The sequence below is a fragment of the Macaca fascicularis genome, chromosome 7 (assembly GCF_037993035.2).
Source record: "Macaca fascicularis isolate 582-1 chromosome 7, T2T-MFA8v1.1".
In the NCBI taxonomy this organism is placed as follows: Eukaryota; Metazoa; Chordata; class Mammalia; order Primates; family Cercopithecidae; genus Macaca; species Macaca fascicularis.
In genome coordinates, this window is record NC_088381.1 from 35,162,277 (window position 1) to 35,183,850 (window position 21,574).

Sequence of the window (21,574 nt, forward strand, 5' to 3'; positions counted from 1 at the left end):
AACAGAGGGTTTTCCCACTATCAACATAAGCTGCCCAGGGGCCTGAGAATCTGCCCACCCAATTGGCCAGCCACTGCCCCTACCAACACCCAAGTAAGCCACCTGGAGGCCCAAGAACCAGCCCACCCAGACCTGCTAATACCAGTGCCAGCATACATTGCCCTGAGGCCCAAGGACAGGCCCACTTGGTGAACCTGTCCCCAGCTAAGCCTCACCGCAGACTCCACTAACAAACCAAACCCTACATCACTGAGAAAATCAGAGACACTACTAACGCTGTAAATAGCCGAATAATTTATACGGAGACTATACCACTGCATGCACCCAGATTAATGCCAAAATGCCCTACCCAATCAACATCATATGCACATCTTCAGGAAAAAGCCCTTGCCTAACAAAGCAAATTCAAAAAACTGGAAGAAGTGACTGTATACCATATGCGCAGTAAGGACCCAAGAAACATGATAAAGCAAGGAAATATGACCTCTAAAGTAACACAATAATTCTGCAGCAATAGATTCCAATGAAAAAGAAATTTATGAGATCCCAGAAAAAGAATTCAAAATAATATTTAAAAAGCTAAGTGAGATACAATATGCAGACACAATACCAAGAAATCATAAAATTTAGAATACGAATAAGAAATTTACCAAAAAGACAGATATCAGAGGGCCAGGCTCACATCTGTAATCCCAGCACTCTGGAAGCCTGAGGCAGGTGGATCGTTTGAACCCAGGAGTTTGAGACCAGCCTAGACAACATGGCAAAACCCCATCTCTACAAAAAAAAAAAAAAAAAAAAAAAAAAACCAAGAAAAAAATACAAAAAAAATTAGCCTGGTGTGGTGGCGTGAACCTGTAGTCCCAACTACTCAGGTGGCTGAGGTGGGAGGATTGCTTCAGCCCAGAAGGCAGAGGTTGCAGTGAGCCAAGATCACACCAATGCACTCTAGCCTGGGCAACAGAGTGAGACCTTGTCTCCAAAAAAAAAAAGATAGATATCATCAAAAAGAACCAAATGAAACTATTAGAAGTAAAGAATTAAATGAATGAAATACAAAATTCTTTCAAAAGCTTCAATAATAGACTAGATCAAGCAGAAGAAAGAATTTCAGAACTTTAAGATAGGTATTTTGAAATAATCCAATAACATAAAAATAAAGAAGAATAAACACAGCATACATGACAATACAGACACCATAAAGTGACCAAATATTCAAATTTTTGGTGCCCCAGAAGGCAAAGAAAAAATGAAAGGGACAGAAAACCTACTTAACAAAATAAGAGCTGAAAACTTACCAAGTCTAGAAAGCAATTTAGACGCCCAGATATAGGAACCTCAGAGATTCTCAAATAGATACAATTCAAAAAGGTCTTTGCCAAGGCACATTACAGTCAAACTGTGAAAAGTCAAAGACAAAGACAGAATTCTAAAAACAATAACAGAAAAGCATCTCACCACTTACAAGGGAACCCCTATCAGAGTAACAGCAGATTTCTCAGCAGAACCTTACAGGCCAGGAGAAAATGGGATGATATATTCAAAGTGTTAAAAGAAAAAAATACCTGGCAGACAAGATTACACCCAAGAAAAATATCTTTCAGAAATGAGGGAGAAATAAAGTTCTTACCACACAAGCAAAAACAGGTAATTTGTCACAACTAGACCAACCATACAAGAAATGCTCAAAGGAATTCTGCATCTGAAAGCAAAGATGATGATCATCATCATGAAAATACACAGAAATATGAAGCTAACTGGTAGAGTAGATATACAAATGAGAAAAAGAAGTCAAATGTTACCACTACAGAAAACCACCAAACCACAATGATAAACAATAACAGAAAAAGAAAGGAACAAAAGAATATACAGGCTGGGCACAGCAGCTCACATCTGTAATCCTAGCACTTCAAGAGGCCAAAACAGGCAGGTTGCTTGAGCCCAGGAGTTTGAGACCAGCCTGAGCTACATGGCAAAACCTTATCTCTATAAAAAATTTTAAAAATTAGCCAAGCATGGTGGTGTACACCTTTAGTCCCAACTAAGCGGGGCTGAGGTGGGAGGATCACCTGAGCCCAGGAGGTCAAGGCTGCAGCGAGCCATGTGTGATCGCACCACTGCACTCCAGCCTGGGCAACAGAGTGACAGTCCATCTCAAAAAAAGCCAACAAAAATCAAAAAGTATACAAAATAACAAGAAATTAATAAAATGGCAGGAATTAAGCACTCACATGCCAATAATAACTTTGACTGTAAAAGGATTAAACTTTCCATTTAAAAGATAAACATTGGTTAAATGGATAAAAGAAACATGACTCAGCTATATGTTGCCTACAGGAATCTCATCTTACCTGTGAAGACACATACAGACTGACAGTAAAGAGATGGAAAAAAATATTCCATGCAAATGGAAACCAAAAGCAAGCAGAAGTAGCTAAATACATATGCACCCAACTACAGAGCACCCATTATGTAATGCAAATATTATTAGATCTAAAGGTAGAGACCAACTACAATACCATAATAGTTGGGAGACTTCAACACCCCACTCTCAGCATTAAACAGATCTAGACGGAAAATTAACAAAAAATCATTGGATTTAAACTGCACATTGGACCAAATGGACCTAAAAGACATTTACAGAAGATTTCATACAACAGTTACAGTACGCAACATTCTTCTCATCAGCACACGAAATACTCTCCAGGATAGACCATATGTTAGGAAAACAAAACAAGTTTCAACAAATTTTTTTAAATAGAAATCATATCAAGTCAGACTACAACAGAATAAAACTAGAAACCAAGAACAAGAACAACTTTGGAAACTGTAAATACATGAAAATTAAACAAACATCCTCCTGAAAGACAACTAACTGATCAAGAAAGAAATTAACGAAGAAATCAAAAAACAAATGAAAAGAATGAAAATTCGAAACACGACATACCAAAATCTATGGGATACAACAAAAGCAGTGCTTACAGCGAAATTTACAGCAATAAATGCCTACATCAAAAAATATGTAAAGATTTCAAATAAATAATATAATGACGCACCTCAAGGAACTAGTAAAGCAAGAACAAACCAAACCCAAAATTAGTAGAAGAAAATAAATAATAATAATAAAGGAGCTGGGCACAGTGACTCAATGCCTGAAGAAAGCCCAGCACCCTGAGAGACTGAGGTCTTCAAGTATCACTTGAGGCTAGGAGTTCGAGACCAGCGTGAGCAACACAGCAAGACTCCATCTCTAAAAAAATGTAAAAAATACAGTCCAGAGCCCTGTAGTTCCAGTTACTTGGGAGGCTGAGGTGGAAGGACTGCTTGAGCCCAGGAGTTCAAGGTTGCAGTGAGCTATGATCAGGCCACTGCACTCCAACCTGGGTGACAAAACAAAATTCCAACTTAAAAAAAAAGGGCAGAATTCAACTAAATAGACACTCAAAAACAATAGAAAGGATCAACAAAACCAAAAGTTTGTTTTTTGAAAAGATAAATAAAATCAATGACCACTTGCTAATCAAGAAAAAAATAGAGAATAGAGATAGTCTGTTGAATACCAAAAAAAATATTCGCAAACTACTCATCTGACAAGGGACTAATATCCAGAATATACAAGGAACTCAAGGAACTTAATAGTTTAAAGAAAATCCCATTAAAAAGTGGACAAAGGACATGAACAGACACTTCTCAAAAGAAGAAATAGAAATGTTGGTGTGTGTCCTTTGAGATGAAAAAATAAAGAAGAAAAAGACACAGAAATGGCCAAAAGATATAAAAAACAATGCTCAACATTACTGATCATCAGGGAAATGCAAATTGCAAATCAAAACCACAATATATTATCTTATCCCAGTTAGAATGGCTGTTATTAAAAAGATAATAAATAACAGATGCTGGCGAGAATGTGAAGCAATAGTAACTCTTCTATACTGTTGATAGGAATGGAAATTAGTACAGCCACTACGGAAAACAGCATAAAGATTTCTCAAACAAACAAAAACAGAATTACCACATGATCCAGCAATGCCGCTACTGGGTGTTTATCCAAAGGAAAAGAAATCAGTATGTCAAAGGGATACCTGCACTCCCATGTTTAGTGCAGGACTATTTATAATAGCCAAGATATGGAATCAACTAAGTGTCAATCAACGGATAAATGTTTAAAGAAAACGTAGCATATATACACAATGGAGTACAATTTGACCATTAAAAAAAATAATAATAAGGCTGGGAGCGGTGACTCACACCTGTAATCTCAGCACTTTGGAAGGCTGAGGTGGGCAGATTTCTCAAGGTCAGGAGTTTGAAACCAGCCTGGCCAACACAGCAAAACCCCATCTCTACTAAAAATACAAAAATTAGCCAGGCATGGTGGCGCACACATGTAATCCCAGCTACTCAGGAGGCTGAGGCAGTAAAATCGCTTGAACCCGGGAGGCGGAGGTTGCAGTGAGCCAAGATAACACCATTGCACTCCAGCCTGGGCAACAGAGCAAGATTCTGTCTCAAAAAAAAAGAAAAAGAAAAAGAAACCTTATCATATGCAGCAATATGAATGGAACTAGAGGTCATTATGTTAAGTGAACTAAGCCAACCACAAAAAGACAAACATCCCATGTTCTCACTCATATGGGTGAGATTAGAAAGTTGATCTTCATTCATGAAGGTAGACAGTAGAATGATAGATACCAGTGGCTGGTGAGGGTGCATGGGTGGGGCTTGAGGGGAGATGAAGAGAGGTTGTTAATGGGTACAAACATACAATTAGATTGAAGTAGTAAGTATGAATGTTTGATAGCAGAGTAGGGTGACTACAGTTAACAACAATACATTGTATATTTCACAATAGCTTAAAAAAAAGGACTTGAAATGTTCCCAACACAAAGAAATAATGAATACTTGAGGTGACGGACAACACAAATACTATGACTCGATCATTTCACATTGCATGCATGTAACAAAATATCACACATACCCCATAAATATGTACAAATATTACGTATTTATTTTAAATATTTTTAAAATGATTTTTAAAAGAAAACCATGTCTGAGATACAAAACATTCCCAGTATTGATTTAAATTGGATTAAAACCATATATAAAATCAGTTCTCAATTATATATGCAGTCAAGTAGCAGTACAGATAATTTAAAAATCAAATTTAAATCACGTATCAAAATTCACTGCTTTTATTAACATCAAAATTAACTTGTATCTAAAACATACATGAACAGAAGAAGGAATGAGGGAGAGCCTAGAAGGCAGGTAAATAGTAGACAGAAGCCAGAACAAATTAAAGGTTGTCATAATCCATAAAATAGTAAAACCACAAAGGAATAATCAGGTATTTGACATAATTTATTCTGTTAACCAAGCGACTGGATTATAACTTTCTAATTTTAATTCTACTACAATCTGTTTGACAGTTCACATCTTTATGCTATTTTAGCATTTTATAAAATGTAAATTTTCTGCAATATTCCTTTGGATAACATATTAAGAAATAATAATAAAAAGTAGCTGACAGGAACAACCCAACCACATACTACCTTTTTAGTTTTTTAACAAGCCCTCAACAAAAAGCTATCTGAAAACAACCAGATTCTTTAATTGTTTAGACTTCGGTTCAACAGTCAGAAAAACTGCAGTATATATTGCCTTATAATGATCATTGTATTCCAGGAAAACAATTTGGTGTTCCCTCAAAAAAAAAACACAGATTTACCGTATGATCCATCAATTCCACTTGTAGGTACACATCCAAAGAAACTGAAAGCAGGAACTCGGATAGTCGCACATCAATGTTCATAGCAACACAGTAGCCAAAAAATGAAAACAACCCAAATGTTCACGAACAGATGAGTAGGTTTTTTTAAAGTACGTATGTATACATACAATAGAATATTGTTCAGCCCTAAAAAGTAATCAAATTCCGATTCTTGCTACAACATGGATGAACCCTGAAAACATTATGATAAGTTAAATAAGTCAGACACTGTGGTGAGTGATATGGTTTGGCTCTCTGTCCCCACTCAAATCTCATGTTGAACTGCAATCCCCAGTATTGGGGGGAGACTTGCTGGGAAGTGATTGGATCATGGGGGCAGATTTCCCCCTTGCTGTTCTTGTAATAGTGAGTGAGTTCTCACAAGATTGTCCCTGCTTCCCCTTCTCCTATGATTGTATGCTTCCTGAGGCCTCCCCAGCCATGCCTCCTGTACAGCCTGCAGAACTGTGAGCCAACTAAATTTCTTTTCTTCATAAATTACCCAGTCTCAAGTAGTTCTTGAAAGCTTGTTTGGAGGTTCCAGCAGGGAAGCACAGCTACTCTTATAAACTTGACTAAAGACCAGTTCTCCTCTACCAAGCATGCAGCTTCAGGAGGGATGCACATGGAGCAGTGAGGGAGTAAAGGGACACCCATCTAGCCAGCCAGATCAGTCGAATCAACCCTGGAGATTAATGGTGTGACAAATGTTGCAGCCAGATTGCCCTCACATCCTCAGGTAGTTCTTTCTAGCAATGTGAGAATGGACTAATACAGTAAGTGAAATAAGTCAGTCATAAATAATCCATGATTCCACGTATATGAGGTACCTAGAACAGCAAACTCACTGGGACAGATAGTAGAACAGTTGTTTGCCAGGGACTGGAGGGACAGAAAAATGGGGAGTCACTGTTTAATGAGTACATACTTTCTGTTTGTGATGATGGTGATGGTTGCACAACATTGTGCATGTACTTACTGCCATTTAATGCATTCCTTTAATTGATGCCATAATGGGACATAAAGCCCCAACTAATGAACTTTGGCAATACAACAAGGAAATCCAAGGGCAAAAATCTTGCTGTTTACCACTTAAAAATGGTTAAAATTGTAACTTTTTGTTATTTTACAATAAAAATAAATTTTTAAAAATCACTGCATTCCAAAAAGCTGGGGTATAAAATCATATTGTGTGGCCATCTTTCATAATGGTTAAAGTCCCAAGGGATTTGGTTGAGATGATGGTATGCGAAGATAATGATGAGATTACAACGTTCTTCTTAAATGTATACAGTACAGAGGCTTGCAGTTTGCAAAGCACTTTTACATATATTACTGCATCTTACTCTCAGAGTAACAGTACAAAGGAGACATGACGAATATTTTAATCAAAGGGTAATAAGACTAAAATTAGGAGTAGAACTCCAGTATTTGGTTGCTGCATGTTGCTCTTTCTACCATATCAAGAATGCCTCTCAGGCTGGGCGCGGTGGCTCAAGCCTGTAATCCCAGCACGTTAGGAGGCCGAGACGGGCGGATCACGAGGTCAGGAGATCGAGACCATCTTGGCTAACATGGTGAAACCCTGTCTCTACTAAAAAATACAAAAAACTAGCCGGGCGAGGTGGCAGGCGCCTGTAGTCCCAGCTACTTGGGAGGCTGAGGCAGGAGAATGGCGTAAACCCAGGAGGCGGAGCGTGCAGTGAGCTGAGATCCGGCCACTGCACTCCAGCCTGGGCGACAGAGCGAGACTCTGTCTCAAAAAAAAAAAAAAGAATGCCTCTCAAGCATATGATGGAAAAAGTCAAGCTAACACCTGCAGAGTGTTGTAGTAGTCTTAAAGTACCATCATTAGTTTCCAGCAAGTCACTTTTTAAAAGTCACCTTTTAAAATCTGAACAAACGCAAGTAAGATATAGAAACAAAAATTATAACCTAATTTGGCTTTCACTGAAAATTGTGTTTTAAACATTACCACAAAAAAACTCTCTCTGATTTTTAATGCTTGAGCCACTTTCAAGACTATAGCTAAACTCTGTCCACTCTTACTATGTTTCTTTCAGCAAATGTAGTTCTTTTTATTATTTTATAATATATTACACCATCATCAAAAATAAACTGTAGATTTCCTCGAGGAGGCAAGATGTCCTGTATAAAGAACATTATTTCCACTGGGAATGTTTTCCTACCCTCGGATTTAACCACTGTATTGATTTTATGAATCAATAGTATTAAGTTTCTCATCTTGATTATAGTAGTTCTATTATAATTCTTTTTTGGCGTTGGCATTATAGTAATATTATAAAGAATGGAGTGAAGTTATAGGAGGACAAAATCAGTTTAACAAATGATAGCAATTTTTTGAAATAACCAAACAGATACTGAGTCCCTAGTTTCAGTGCTCTGAATATGCAGTTTTATCACGTGGTAGTAATAGCTGGTTTTTCTTTCTCAGGCTTTAGAAAAGCATTTTACATCCAAACCAGACAAATAATAGATGTACCAAAACCACCTTTGGTGCAATTCAACAAAATAAATTATGTTAGGATGTCATTCCATAAGTTTTCAGGAAAGTTACGTACCTTCTACATTTTAATATACAGAAATACTTTCTATAGGTTAGAATAGTTAGAATATAGAGTTGTCTCCTCTTACCCACACTGTTTCAGTTACCCCTCGTCAACTGTGGTCTGAAAACAGGTGAGTACAGGACAGTAAGATATTTTGAGAGAGACCACATTCACATAACTTACAGTAGTCATAAATGTTCTCTTTTGTTGTTATTGTTGTTAATCCCTTACTGTACCTAATTTGTAAACTGAACTTTATCATAGGTATTTATGTATAGGAAAACATAATATATTTAGGGTTTGGTACTATCCACAGTTTCAGGCATTCATTGGGGAATCTTAGAACATACCCTCTGCAAACAAGGATGGACTACTATAGACCAAAAAGAAGTTGCCTTTTCCCACGGGGTTGCTATTTTAGCTAAAGATAGTATGGTTCTAATACTCAGAAGAAAACAAGATACAGGGTGCATCCTTTTAACTGAAGTAATAATGGGACATAAAGTCCCAACTAATGAAGTACGTTGCCCATACAGACAGGAAATTTGAGGGCAAAATCCTTGCTTCAAGTTACTATCAGAGTAATCCAGGAGTCCCAGAGGAAAGCACTGTCTTCATGAATAGAGTTCTATCATATCTAAAATGGAGCAGGCCTATGACAGGCCTGGGTTAGTGGTTAGTAGGAATAACTGTACTTAACTAAGACATTTCTGATGTTTCCAGATACTCATTTCCTCTTAACTTTCACCTTCTTAATTAAGATGCTTGAGTCTCCAAATTATTTTTCAAGGTAAGTTGCCAATATTAACATCAAATGTTATTCTGAATCAATTATCTTCCACTACTATACTTTATGAAATAGAAAAGTCCTTTTTTCAAGCTATCATAGGGAAGGGAAAGGAGAAGTGGGGTGAGGGGAGGGGAACTGGAAAGGAAAGGAACAGGTCTGCAGAGGGGAAAGGGGGAAAGGGTCGAGAGTCAGCCAATGTACACTCCACCAGGCATCTCCCACAGAAATTCTAGGGCTTGGCCGGGTACAGTGGCTCGCGTCTGTAATTCCAGCACTTTGGGAGGCCAAGGCAGGTGGATCACGAGGTCAGGAATTCGAGACCAACCTGGCCAACATGATGAAACCCCATCTCTACTAAAAATACAAAAATTAGCCAGGCATGCTGACATGCACATGTGATCCCAGCTACTCAGGAGGCTGAAGCAGGAGAATAGACTGAACCCAGGACATGGAGGTTGTAGTGAGCTGAGATCGTGCCATTGCACCTCAGCCTGGGTGACAGAGCGAGCAAGACTCCGTCTCAAAAAAAAAAAAAAAAAAAAGAAAGAAAAGAAAAGAAAAATTCTAGGGCTATATACTTTGGGGGAAAAAAAAAAAAAAGCTCAGCCAGGCACAGTGGCTCACACCTGTAATCCCAGCACTTTGGTAGGCTGAGGCCAGTAGATCACCTGAGGTCAGGAGTTCGAGACCAGCCTGGGCAACATTGTGAAACCCCCATCTCTACTAAAAATGCAAAAATTAGCCAGACGTGGTGGCGGGCCCCTGTAATCCCAGCTGCCCAGGAGGCTGAGGCAGGAGAATCGGTTGAACCTGGGAGACAGAGGCTGCAGTGAGCCGAGAACACGCTACTGCACTCCAGCCTGGGCGGCAGAGCAAGACTCCATCTAATAAAAAAAAAAAGAACAAGAACAAGAAAAAGGAAAAGGAAAACACAGTTCCAGGCTTAACTGATAGCCCTGAAGTAAATGAATTACCTCAAATTGTAAGCAAAAATACATAAACACAAATCTACGAGAGTTCCTGAGGAAGACAAAAATAAAATTATAACTTAAATGAGTAACTTCATCCGATGTAAGAAGACAAACAGAACAAAAATGTGAGTCTCATATAAAGGAGAGCCAATGGAAAGAACCTGTCATGATGGCATAATTACAGAACACATGATTACACATATTACACATGATTACAGAATAAGCAGATTTACCTACTGAAAAGAAAAAAGGTTTCTATAAAAACTTTCCAACCTCATGCAACTATGTAATTAAATAATTGGCAAGTAAACTACTGTATATAAAACATTAAGGGCCTGATGTGGTGGCTCGCTCCTGCAATCCCAGAACTTTGGGAGGCCAAGGCAGGTGGATCACTTGAGGTCAGGAATTCAAGACCAGCCTGGCCAACATGGTGAAACGCCATCTTTATGAAAAATACAGAAATTAGCCAGGTGTGGTGGTGACCACCTAAAATCCCAGCTACTCAGGAGGCTGAGGCACAAGGCCCACTGGAACCCAGGAGGTGGAGGTTGCAGTGAGCAAAGATTGCGCCACTATACACCAGCCTGGGCAACAGAGTGAGACATGGTCTCAAAAACAAACAAACAATAAAAAATAAAATAAAATAAAACAATGACAGGATTTAAGAATAGAGGGAGACTTCCATTGTTCAGATATCTAATGTAAACCAAATGTATAAAATAACAATCACCTAAATTTACTAATTTAATAAATTGGTGAAGGTTGATTTGACTTGACCAAGAGCACACAAAATCAGAGTTTAAATCTGAAACAGTCTTTCCGTCACACCAAACTATAATTCCTTGCTTAGGATATATAAGGGAACCCCGGGGATGGCAAAATGCACAACATCTTCCTGGTGACAGATAAAAAAAAATAACTGAGGCCGCACACAGTGGCTCACACCAGTAATCCCAGCATTTTGGGAGGCTGAAGTGGGAGGATAGCTTGAGCCCAAGAGTTCGAGACCAGCTTGGGCAACACAGCAAGACCCCATATCTACAAAAAAATTAAAAACCAGCCAAGCATGGTGGCACACATCTATGGTCCCAGTTGCTCAGGAGGCTGAAGTGGGAGAATTGCTTGAGCTCAGAAGTTTGAGGCCAGCCTGAGCAACACAGCAAGACCATGTCATTCATTCCATCCTAAATAAATAATAAAATACCAACCTGGCAACTGATACTGGCATATAACACAACTATTTGTCCCACACCATGATAACTAAGACTCTTGATTTGCTAGACCTTGTGTTTATACTTGATTTGTTGGCTCAGTATAGACTATTTTGGAAACTTACTAGTGATTATAATTTCAGATTTCAGAGATGCATACAAATTAACAACTTTATTCCTATATACAAGTATCAAAAATGTGTGACAACCTGCAGAGATACAGAATGACTTTAAGAAATTAAAGAGGTTTTATACAATCAACTGAAGAATAAGTATTTAGAAGTTGTATCAAAAAGGAACTATATATATATGACGACCAAAGAATTTTTAATCAGTTTAAAGCTATTACACTATAATACAAGGTTTCCCTGATGCTTAATAAAACACACCAAAAAAACATATTAAAACCAATAAACTAAACATATTCATCACAGTTACTATAAAAGACTTTCAGGTATAATGAAACAGGATAAACATTAAAAGAACCTTTAGTCACATAAAATCCTTGCTGCACCTTTAAGAAAACGCCACAACAACCTTACAAAGAGTTTAACCACTTGAAAAACAGAAAAAACCAAGGTTGACTACAAATCTGGATAAAATCTGAGCTAGGGTACTTATGTCACAAAAGACCCAACTGAACATGCAACATTTTAGCATGAAATATAACATAATTAAGAAAAACAATATATAAGTTCTTCTACTAGGCATATACCTAATTTCTGACATTCACTGTCTAGGTCACCAACTCTAGAAACTCTGGCATTAAAAACTACACCACTGGCTGGGTGCGGTGGCTCACGCCTGTAATTCCAGAACTTTGGGAGGCCGAGGTGGGCGGATCATCTGAGGTCAGGAGCTCGAGACCAGCCTGGTCAACACGGTGAAATCCCTGTGTCTACTAAAAATACAAAAATTAGCCAGGCGTGGTGGTGCATGCCTGTAATGCCAGCTACTAGGGAGAATTGCTTGAACCTGGGAGGCAGAGGTTGCAGTTAGCCAAGATTGCGCCTCTGCACTCCAGCCTGGGTGACAGAGCAAGACTCCATCTCAAAAAATAAATAAATAAATAAATAAAAATACACCACTAAACAAGCCATCAGATATAAACCTGTTTTAGATTAACTTTTAGAGGAAACAATTTCTCCGAAGAATTAAAAACAGCCAGAAAAATACTCTTACACTCTTACTTCACTCCCTCTTCAAAGGAGGAGGGAGAAAGTTGAGTTTGTATTTTAAAACAACAACAAAAACCTTCATTCCCTCTCTTCCAGGTACGCCCTGGTTAGTGCTTAAAAACATGTAAAATAGGCCGGGTGCAGTGGCTCACGCCTGTAATCCCAGCACTCTGGAAGGCCGAGGCAGGAGGATCATGTCAGGAAATCGAGACCATCCTGGACAACACGGTGAAACCCCATCTCTACTAAAAATATAAAAATTAGCTGGGTGTGGTGGCGTGTGCCTGTAGTCCCAGCTACTCGGGAGGCTGAGGCAGGAGAAGCGCTTAAACCCAGGAGGCGGAGGTTGCAGTGAGCCAAGATCACACCACTGTACCCCAGCCTGGAGAAAAACGTGGAAAATAAAATTGATATTTCATATTAAAATTATATCTAAGACACTAAACTCAAAGCAATGATCAGCTCCTAATAACCTTTAGTCATATAAAATTCATATACCCTTTCATCAATAATATTACAGTTACTTTTAGTCATACGAAAATAACATGAACACAGATCAACTTTTCCTTTTCCTTAGGCTTCAGTTAAGTAATTCAAGTAGCCATTATCCCTTCAGATTTCTTTACAAACAGCTTTCTTGGGATTTTAATTTCCATATAAAGAGGAACCAGGCAAGAATAAAGAATATCATATCCTAGAAAATCCAATACTGAGATAAAAAGCAATGTAAAATGTACTTAAACTAATGTATGTTGCACTATACCTGACACAAAGTAGGTACTAAATAAATATTATTTTCCTTTGGGAATTTTTACTCAAATTTTGTTGGCAGAGATTTAATTACCATCAGTATTCTTTAAATTTTTGTTTTTAGACATCCATAACAATAGCATTTTTACACCATTCAAATTTATTCCCTAGCTCTTCTTTATGATCAGGCATTCATTTGTGTTCCCTAGACTCTTACATCTGCTTCTCAAAGTCTGCTGGTTTGTCTACAGATTTAAAAGGGTCCTAGGTTTCTTCTACCTGACTCATGATATAACAGAGATAAAGTCCAAGACATCTCCAGACTAACCCAACTCCAGTCAAGAACCAGCGATGGGAATATTTATGCCTTTTACAGGTTACCTAGGCCATGTTCTTGAAACCTCCACATTTCAGGAGTAGCGAGAACTCAAATCCCAAACCACAAAGAAAACTTTCAACCAAATGTCTAATCATCTGTTTTAAACAGTTTGGAAACTTACTCTTAAGGCTACAGGAAGAATTACCTTGTCAATTCAGAAAAAAACAAACTTGTATATTCTCCAAACAATTATGCTGCACTTAAGGAAAGTTTTCGGTTTCTTCCATACTATATACAAATCACATATTCGATAAAAATCATTTCTGATGTACGGACTGATGTACCCAAATACATAAACAGGCAGAAAAATATGGTTTATTACTGACTAGACAGTGTTTTAATGTTTTAAACTTAGTATACTATTTAGTAGAATTTTAAAGCAGAAAGGAGCTTAAACATTATCTTGTCTAAACTTCAAGGTTTTACTAATGAGGAAACTGAGGCTCAGAAGAAATCTCTAGATTTCACGTCAAGTCAGAAGGAAAGTCAATCAGTCTGAATAGTCTGAATTAACCACACTACTCCTTTCACTACCCAGTTTATGACTACTCCAACATATATATAAAATCACAGAATTCTTTACTAAGTGGTTTCCTATTCAAATGCAAAGTTGGTGGCTGTAAACTACCAACTCTATCAAAGACAAGTTAGCAAAGTGGTGAGAAGACCAGAAAATAAAGACAAGATGTCCATCCCAAAGTATATAATTTGGAAAACAAGATATGAAGAATGAAAAGGTTTAAACATACATATACATACAACAACAAAAATAATTCAATCTAATAGTGTATATATACTTCCTACCAAAAAGATAAAGTATATCATAACAGACAATCATTTTAAGTAAGAGGTCGCAGATACTTCATTTTACTTATTTTTTTAACTACCACTTTAAAACGGTGTTTCAGAAAATTCCTACAAGTTCTATTAGGAAGAAGAAAGACTAGAGTGATCCCAGATGCTTCTCTTCAATGACAGGTGCAAATAAAAGGCATAAGTTAAAAAATATATATACAACATAAAAATCATACTAAAAGCTATAAAAGGGATCATTACTATACGATCTTGCAATGAAGTTTTTCTCATGCTATATTAATAACCTTGGTTAAATCTAAGACAGATATTTATTCTAATTTTCACCTATATTGATATAAGTGATATAGTGATATTCCAACATATTATATAGAATCAAAACATAAACAACATTAACCTGCATTTTACAAAAACCACATAAGCAAAATTTCTGGAAATTATAGTATGCTAAAGTACATGATGGTTAAGACAGGGATGGCCAGGCACGGTGGCTCACACATGTAATCCCAGCACTTTCGGAGGCCAAGGGAACCTGGGCAACATGGCAAAACCCCATCTCTACCAAAAAAAAAAATATATGAAAATTAACTAGGCATGGTGGTGTGTGCCTATAGTCCCAGCTACTCAGGAGACCGAGATGGGAGGATGGCTTGAGCCCAGGAGGCAAGAGTTGCAGTGAACTAAGATCTCACCACTGTACTCCAGCCTGGGCAAAAGAGCCAGGCCCTGTTTCAAAAAAAAAAGACAGGAATGGCAGGACAACACGGTATCTAAGAATAAGAGAAGGGAAATTACAACAGACAGTCCCTGATACATCACACACTTTCACATGAACATGAGGACTGAGAGAAAACAAATTTCGAACAAAAGTCCTGCATCCCACAATATGACAAATCTGCTTATTACTTAGTCATTAAGAACAACTACCAAAGAGGATGAGATAGAGTATAAAACATTTAAGAAGAAAATCTGTTTCCTAGTATCTATGTACTTAAATGTTTTGTTGGTGGTGTTTTGTTTTTTGAGACAGGGTCTCACTCTTGTCACCCAGGCTGGAGTGCAGTGGCACAACCATGACTCACGGTAGCCTCAACTTTCCGGGCTCAAGTGATCCTCCCACCTCAGCCTCCCAAGTAGCTGGGACTATAGGCATGCACCACCACACTCAGCTAAGTTTCTTCTAATCTTTCTGTAGAGTCAGGATCTTGCCATGTGGCCCAGACTGGTCTCAAACTGCTGGGCTCAAGTGATGCTCTCACCTCAGCCTACCAAAATACTGGGATTACAAGCATGAGCCACCATGTCCAGCAATTCACTCACTCAATATAGCTAAAATGACCATCCTCTACATAAAAAAGGTGAATAAGACTCACACTCTACACTTCAAGCTCACAAGGAGCAGAGGACATATGCATGTAAATAAAGTTATAATGTGATAAATGCCATAACTGATATATATACAGCATTGCTAAGTGAGCAATCCAATTCATCAGAACTTATTCAGTGAAGTAATTTCTGAAACCTAGAAAAGTGATTCTTAATTTCTCAGCCAAGCTAAGAGATGTATTTTACCCTAATATCTATTATCAAAATAGTTTAATCTTCTAATAAGTATTACTGGAGTTGTTTCCTTAATGACTGTGGCACTGACTCAAATGGTACTTTTATTTTCAAACAGCTTTAAGCTTTATTTCAAGAGCAACAGCTTTTCATAGAATTTGTTTCTTTTTTTTCTTTTTTTGAGACGGTGTCTTGCTCTGTCGCCAGGCTGGAGTGCAGTGGCGTCATCTCGGCTCACTGCAACCTCCGTGTCCCCGGTTCAAGCAATTCTCCTGCCTCAGCCTCTTGAGTAGCTGGGACTACAGGCACACACTCAGCTAATTCTTTGTATTTTAGTAGAGACAGGGTTTCACCATGTTGGCCAGGATGGCCTTGACCTCACGATCTGCCCGCCTCAGTCTCCCAAGGTGCTGGGATTACAGGCATGAACCACCACACCTAGCGACAGAATTCCTAAGAATGGACTTTCGGTTTGGAAAAATCTAAACGTTTCTTCACTTAACAGTAACATCTGTAACCATGGCATATAATATACCCTTTGTTAATCAGAAAACTTGGAAGCCATGTTGAAAGTATGTTCATGTGCTTAGATGTAAACACCACAAAAAATTACTTTAATACTTAAACATACACACACACAGAGAGAGAGAGAGAGAGAGAGAGAGAGAGGGAAGCTGTGCTACTACCCAGAAATGTAGTCATAAATGTATAAGCAAAACCCTTTCCAAGTATATTCTTCTTGGTATGTCTAAGTTAACTCCATAGTATTTAATATATTCTATTACATGTTAAATTATACTGATCAGATTCTAGGGGACTAAAGCCTACTATGTGAATGAAACGAAATAAACTCTACTTGATATTTTTTTAAAGGGTGAAATACAGATAACAATTCTAGCCACCAGGTATAAGACAGTACAATTTTGTAGGCTGGACTATAAGATAGTACACATCTTTTTTTTTTTTTTTTTTTTTTTTTTTTTTTGAGATAGAGTCTTGCTCTGTTGCCCAGGCTGGAGTGCAGTGGCCAGATCTCGGCTCACTGCAAGCTTCGCCTCCTGGGTTTACGCCATTCTCCTGCCTCAGCCTCCCGAGTAGCTGGGACTACAGGCGCCCGCCACCTCGCCCGGCTAGTTTTTTGTATTTTTTAGTAGAGACGGGGTTTCACCGTGTTAGCCAGGATGGTCTCGATCTCCTGACCTCGTGATCCGCCCGTCTCGGCCTCCCAAAGTGCTGGGATTACAGGCTTGAGCCACCGCGCCCGGCCTGATAGTACACATCTTATAGGCTGGACTACAAGTAACTCTAACCCAAAGTCATTTCAAAACTATATTTATTATATATTGAGCCAATCTACCTAAAAATAAAAATAAAACATATTCATATTAAATACAAAAAATAAGAATTTATAAAAATAAAATACTAATTACTACAAATTGTTATTAACAAATAATAAATAATTTATATATAGATAGAAATCCTGTTAGGAGGAGTTATAGTGTACCAAGACTAGTATTTCTTAGACGATAGAAGAGGAAGAAAGACCTAGCAGGAAATCTATAATTATACTACTCCAGTCATTTTGTAGGCCTATTTTCAAGGAAAGGGAGGAACAAGATCATCAGACCATTGCATACTTAATTAAAGTATTTTAAAAGGTAATTACAATGACCATGTTTTAGGGCACAAATTCTGAGACGGTGTGAACATATAAAAATTGGAAAAATAAACTATCTGAAATTCTAGAAAATATAGTAAGTTTGTATAGTTAAGCAGATTTGTGTTAAAAGCACCCTAAAATGGGCCAGGTATGGTGGTTCATGCCTGTAATCCCAGCACTTTGGGAGGCCAAGGTGAGCAGATCACTTGAGATCAGGAGTTCGAGACCAGCCTGGTCAACATGGTGAAACCCGTATCTACTAAAAATACAAAAATCAGTCTGGCATGGTGGTGAACACCTGTAGTCCCAGCTACTTGGGAGACTGAGGCAGGAGAATCACTTGAACCCAGAGGTTGCAGTGAGCCGAGATCATACCACTGCACTCCAGCCTGGGCAACAAAGCAAGACTCTGTCTCAAAAAAAAAAAAAGGTATCCTAAAGTGACCCCTATAAATGAGACCACATTACATGAGATTTCCTGGTTTCAGGTCCTTTGTTTAGTGCCTCAGCAAGAAGTTCTCCCTCCTTTGAATACCTACAGCATTTTATCTGTAATGTAACACATCATATGTGTCTTATACAATAACTTAGGCACATCTAACCGCTCCTATGAGATCTATGTTTGCTTTATGTTTCTATCACCCACAGCCTACACTAAGTAACTTTTCACTAGCAGTCAATAAACATTTTTTTGGACAACTATATGGCAGCCCACTCACTCATGCAAACCCTCTCGCTTTCCCGACTCTCTCTCACTCACTGACACACACACAAAGGAGCTAGGGATTTAGTTCTGCCATTTATTCAATATGAATTACATGATATAGCTAACAAAAATCTGATTATTAGGAATAGATATTCAAGCCAAAAGCAGCTAAAATCTTCTCCTTTTGACAGTCAAATCGTATTTGGTATATATTAATATAATTAATAATACTAAATATATTGAGATGCTCATTAAAAACAGTAAGACTAATGATTGCTTGTAATTTCATAGTACATACTAATAAAGAAAGAGTAATTTTAAAACATCTGAAGGATCATAAAAATTTACATAAACTGCTGCCACTAAAATGTTTATCTAGAAGTAAAGACCCTGAAATAAACCTTTTTCCCTCCTTCAAATAAATATTTTATAACTTGAAAGTAATTTTTTCAACAATAATCATTACTTTTGTAATATGGAGAATCATTAATTTAAGTAACACATTTATTTCCATGTACAAAATACTTTTAAGTTTTATAGCATTCCTAATTATCAGATTTTTCATCCATTAAAATGTTTTTTAAGCACATGTACCATATGTGCCATATAATAGATAATACCAAATAGTAGCCAGGATGCCTGTGAGGAACAGAAAACACAGTTATGGAAAAATTAATAAGAAGTACCCACAAAAAGGAAGAGAGCACAAATGAAGATGCCAATGATTCCGATAAGCAATTTTAAAGTTTAGAGGGAATTAAAAAGTAAAGCGTCTAAGAGGCAGAAGATGAATTGTACATTAAAAGATGATCAGGATTTAGGACAAATGACACAGAGAACAAAGTTTACGTGGTATATTCAGTGACTAGAAGATCATTCTGGGTGAAACAGACACTTGATGCTGGGAAGTAAAACAAAGTAAGTTTACAATAATAGACTAGGATTAATTTACAGAGAAACTAAAGTCAAATTAAGAAAATCTGGCTAACAATCATTAATTGAAGACTTTAGAGCAATAAGCTGACATGAAAAAGTAAGTATTTAGAGAAAAGTCATCTCATAGCAGTAGAATAGCTTTAACGATAAACAGAGTGGAAGCTGGGAAACTTACTGGGAAGTGAATACTACAGTAATCAATCAGGGTTACATCATTAGAAAAAGTACAAAAGGAATAGATTTAATAATTACACATAAGATAGAGAGGGCTTCACAAAGATCTCCAAGATTCTGTAAGAGTCCCTAATAGATAGAGGAAAAAAAAGGGGTGTTTAGCCAGGTCTCAGTAAAATCAGTGCCGTGTAAGCTATTTAACTTCTCTGAGCCTTAGTTTCCTCGGATGTAAAAACCTATTTACCTGTGTCTGGATGTTGAGAAGATTAAACAAGAAAATGCATATAAAGTATCTAGAACACAACAGGTACTCAATAAGTGATTTTTTTAAACTTCTCTCCCTTGACTCCCCTTTATCACTTAACAATTCTGACTGAGAATCGAACAATACAGCAGGTAATCTGTCTACCAGCTGTCATTTTAGAACTGGTAAAACTGAGTAAATGATGTATTCAATGGCATACAAGTAGTTACCTTCACTGCTGGCACCAGTAGATAGATATATTGACCATAAAACATACAAAGTAGTAAGAAACTATGAACACAGAAACTTCTTTAAAGACATATCTTTTACTAACGTAAGATCTGATTCATAAATTCAAAAACATTTAAATTTGACTGTTTCCTCAACAATATAAAAGGGCAATCCATTTTAAAATAAGTCATTTTCTAATGCATATACCAAATTCCAGTGGAAATGGAATTTCCAAATGAAGACCTTGCATTAGAGAAGGAAAATTAAGGATATAAATTTCTTCTTCAACTTAGATTGAACACAGAGGAACTTCAGACACAGTCAGCAATAAATTCACTCACCTTCCATGGGCATGGAAATCTAGACGTAAAAATTGGTCCTCATGTGAGACTGCTCTTTTGGCACGCTGGTGTTTTTGGTGTAATGAATCCACATTGTAAGATAATCCTTCATAATGTCTAATATATTTATTTAAAGGATTCCCGTACTGACCTATAAAAAATAAACAACAGTCGGAATTAGTATCATCTTGAAGACCCCTTCTAGTTCTAACATGATTCATGTATCTATGAATATGTATGAAACAATTTCTCCCTAATCCCAGCACTATTACGAATTCTCCATTAACACATATATTATTAAAACTTATCATGACAGTAATTCCAACCGCACACACACGTTTGGATGTTAGCCGTAAGTTTGTTTTAGATGTCCTTTATCAAGCTGAGCAAGTTCTCTTCTATTCACATTTTGCTGATAAAAACTATCAGGGCCAGGTGCAGTGGCTCACTCCTGTAATCCTAGCATTTTAGGAGGCTGAGATGGGAGGACTGCTTGAGGCCAGGAATTCGAGACCAGCCTGGTCAACATAGCAAGACCTCATCCCTAATAAAAATAAAAATAAATAAAAATAAACAAAAAGTACAAAAATAAATAAAAAGTTAAAAGAAAACTATCAGGAATAAATGCTTATTTCTGTACCTGCTCTTTCTGCATCTATTAAGATGATCATATTTTTTTTTTAATTTATTAATATGGTGAATTAAATTTACTGATTTTTGAATGTTAAGCCAACCTTGCATTCCTGAGATAAACCCTACTTGGTCATGTTGTCAGATTCAATTTACTATAATTTTGTTTAGAATTTTGTTATCTGTGTTCAGGGGATATACTGGCTTACAGTTTCTTTTCTTGTACTATCTTTGTCAAGTTTTGGTATTGGGGTAAAAAAATGTGTTGAGAAGTATTACCTCTTCTTCAATTCTCTGGACAAATTTATGTAGAATGAGTGCTCAGTCTGGGGCTAATTATTTCCCACTACTGAGACAAGACCTATCTCAATAGTCTATCCAATGCTCCATGAACTGAGTTCTTCCAGTCTACCTGGTAAAAAAAAAAAAAGGCACTACTTACAGCCCTATCTGAGCACCAGGTACCATTCAATCTAATCTTTTGGGATGATTCTTGAGCCTCAGGTAGTTTCCTCATAGGAGCTGATCAGAGCTCTGCTAAACACTACAGTGGAAGTCTCTGCAGATCTCAGGGATCCTCTGTGCAGCTCTCTCTTCACCCTGATATTCTGTCTGTGAACTCCAGCCACTTTGGTCTTCATCTCTTCAGCTGAGGGA

The 21,574-nt window shown here is 37.4% G+C and overlaps 1 protein-coding gene across 2 annotated transcripts in view; it reads right to left on the reverse strand.

Annotated features, from left to right (window-relative positions):
- ADAM10 (ADAM metallopeptidase domain 10) overlaps nucleotides 1–21,574 on the reverse strand; it is a 157,061-nt gene that overhangs the window by 103,026 nt on the left and 32,461 nt on the right. For both annotated transcript variants that reach the window (XM_065547969.2, XM_065547970.2), the window contains one exon: nucleotides 20,288–20,438. In XM_065547969.2, the coding sequence (XP_065404041.1) occupies nucleotides 20,288–20,438 (151 nt within the window). The remainder of the gene's footprint in view (nucleotides 1–20,287; nucleotides 20,439–21,574) is intronic.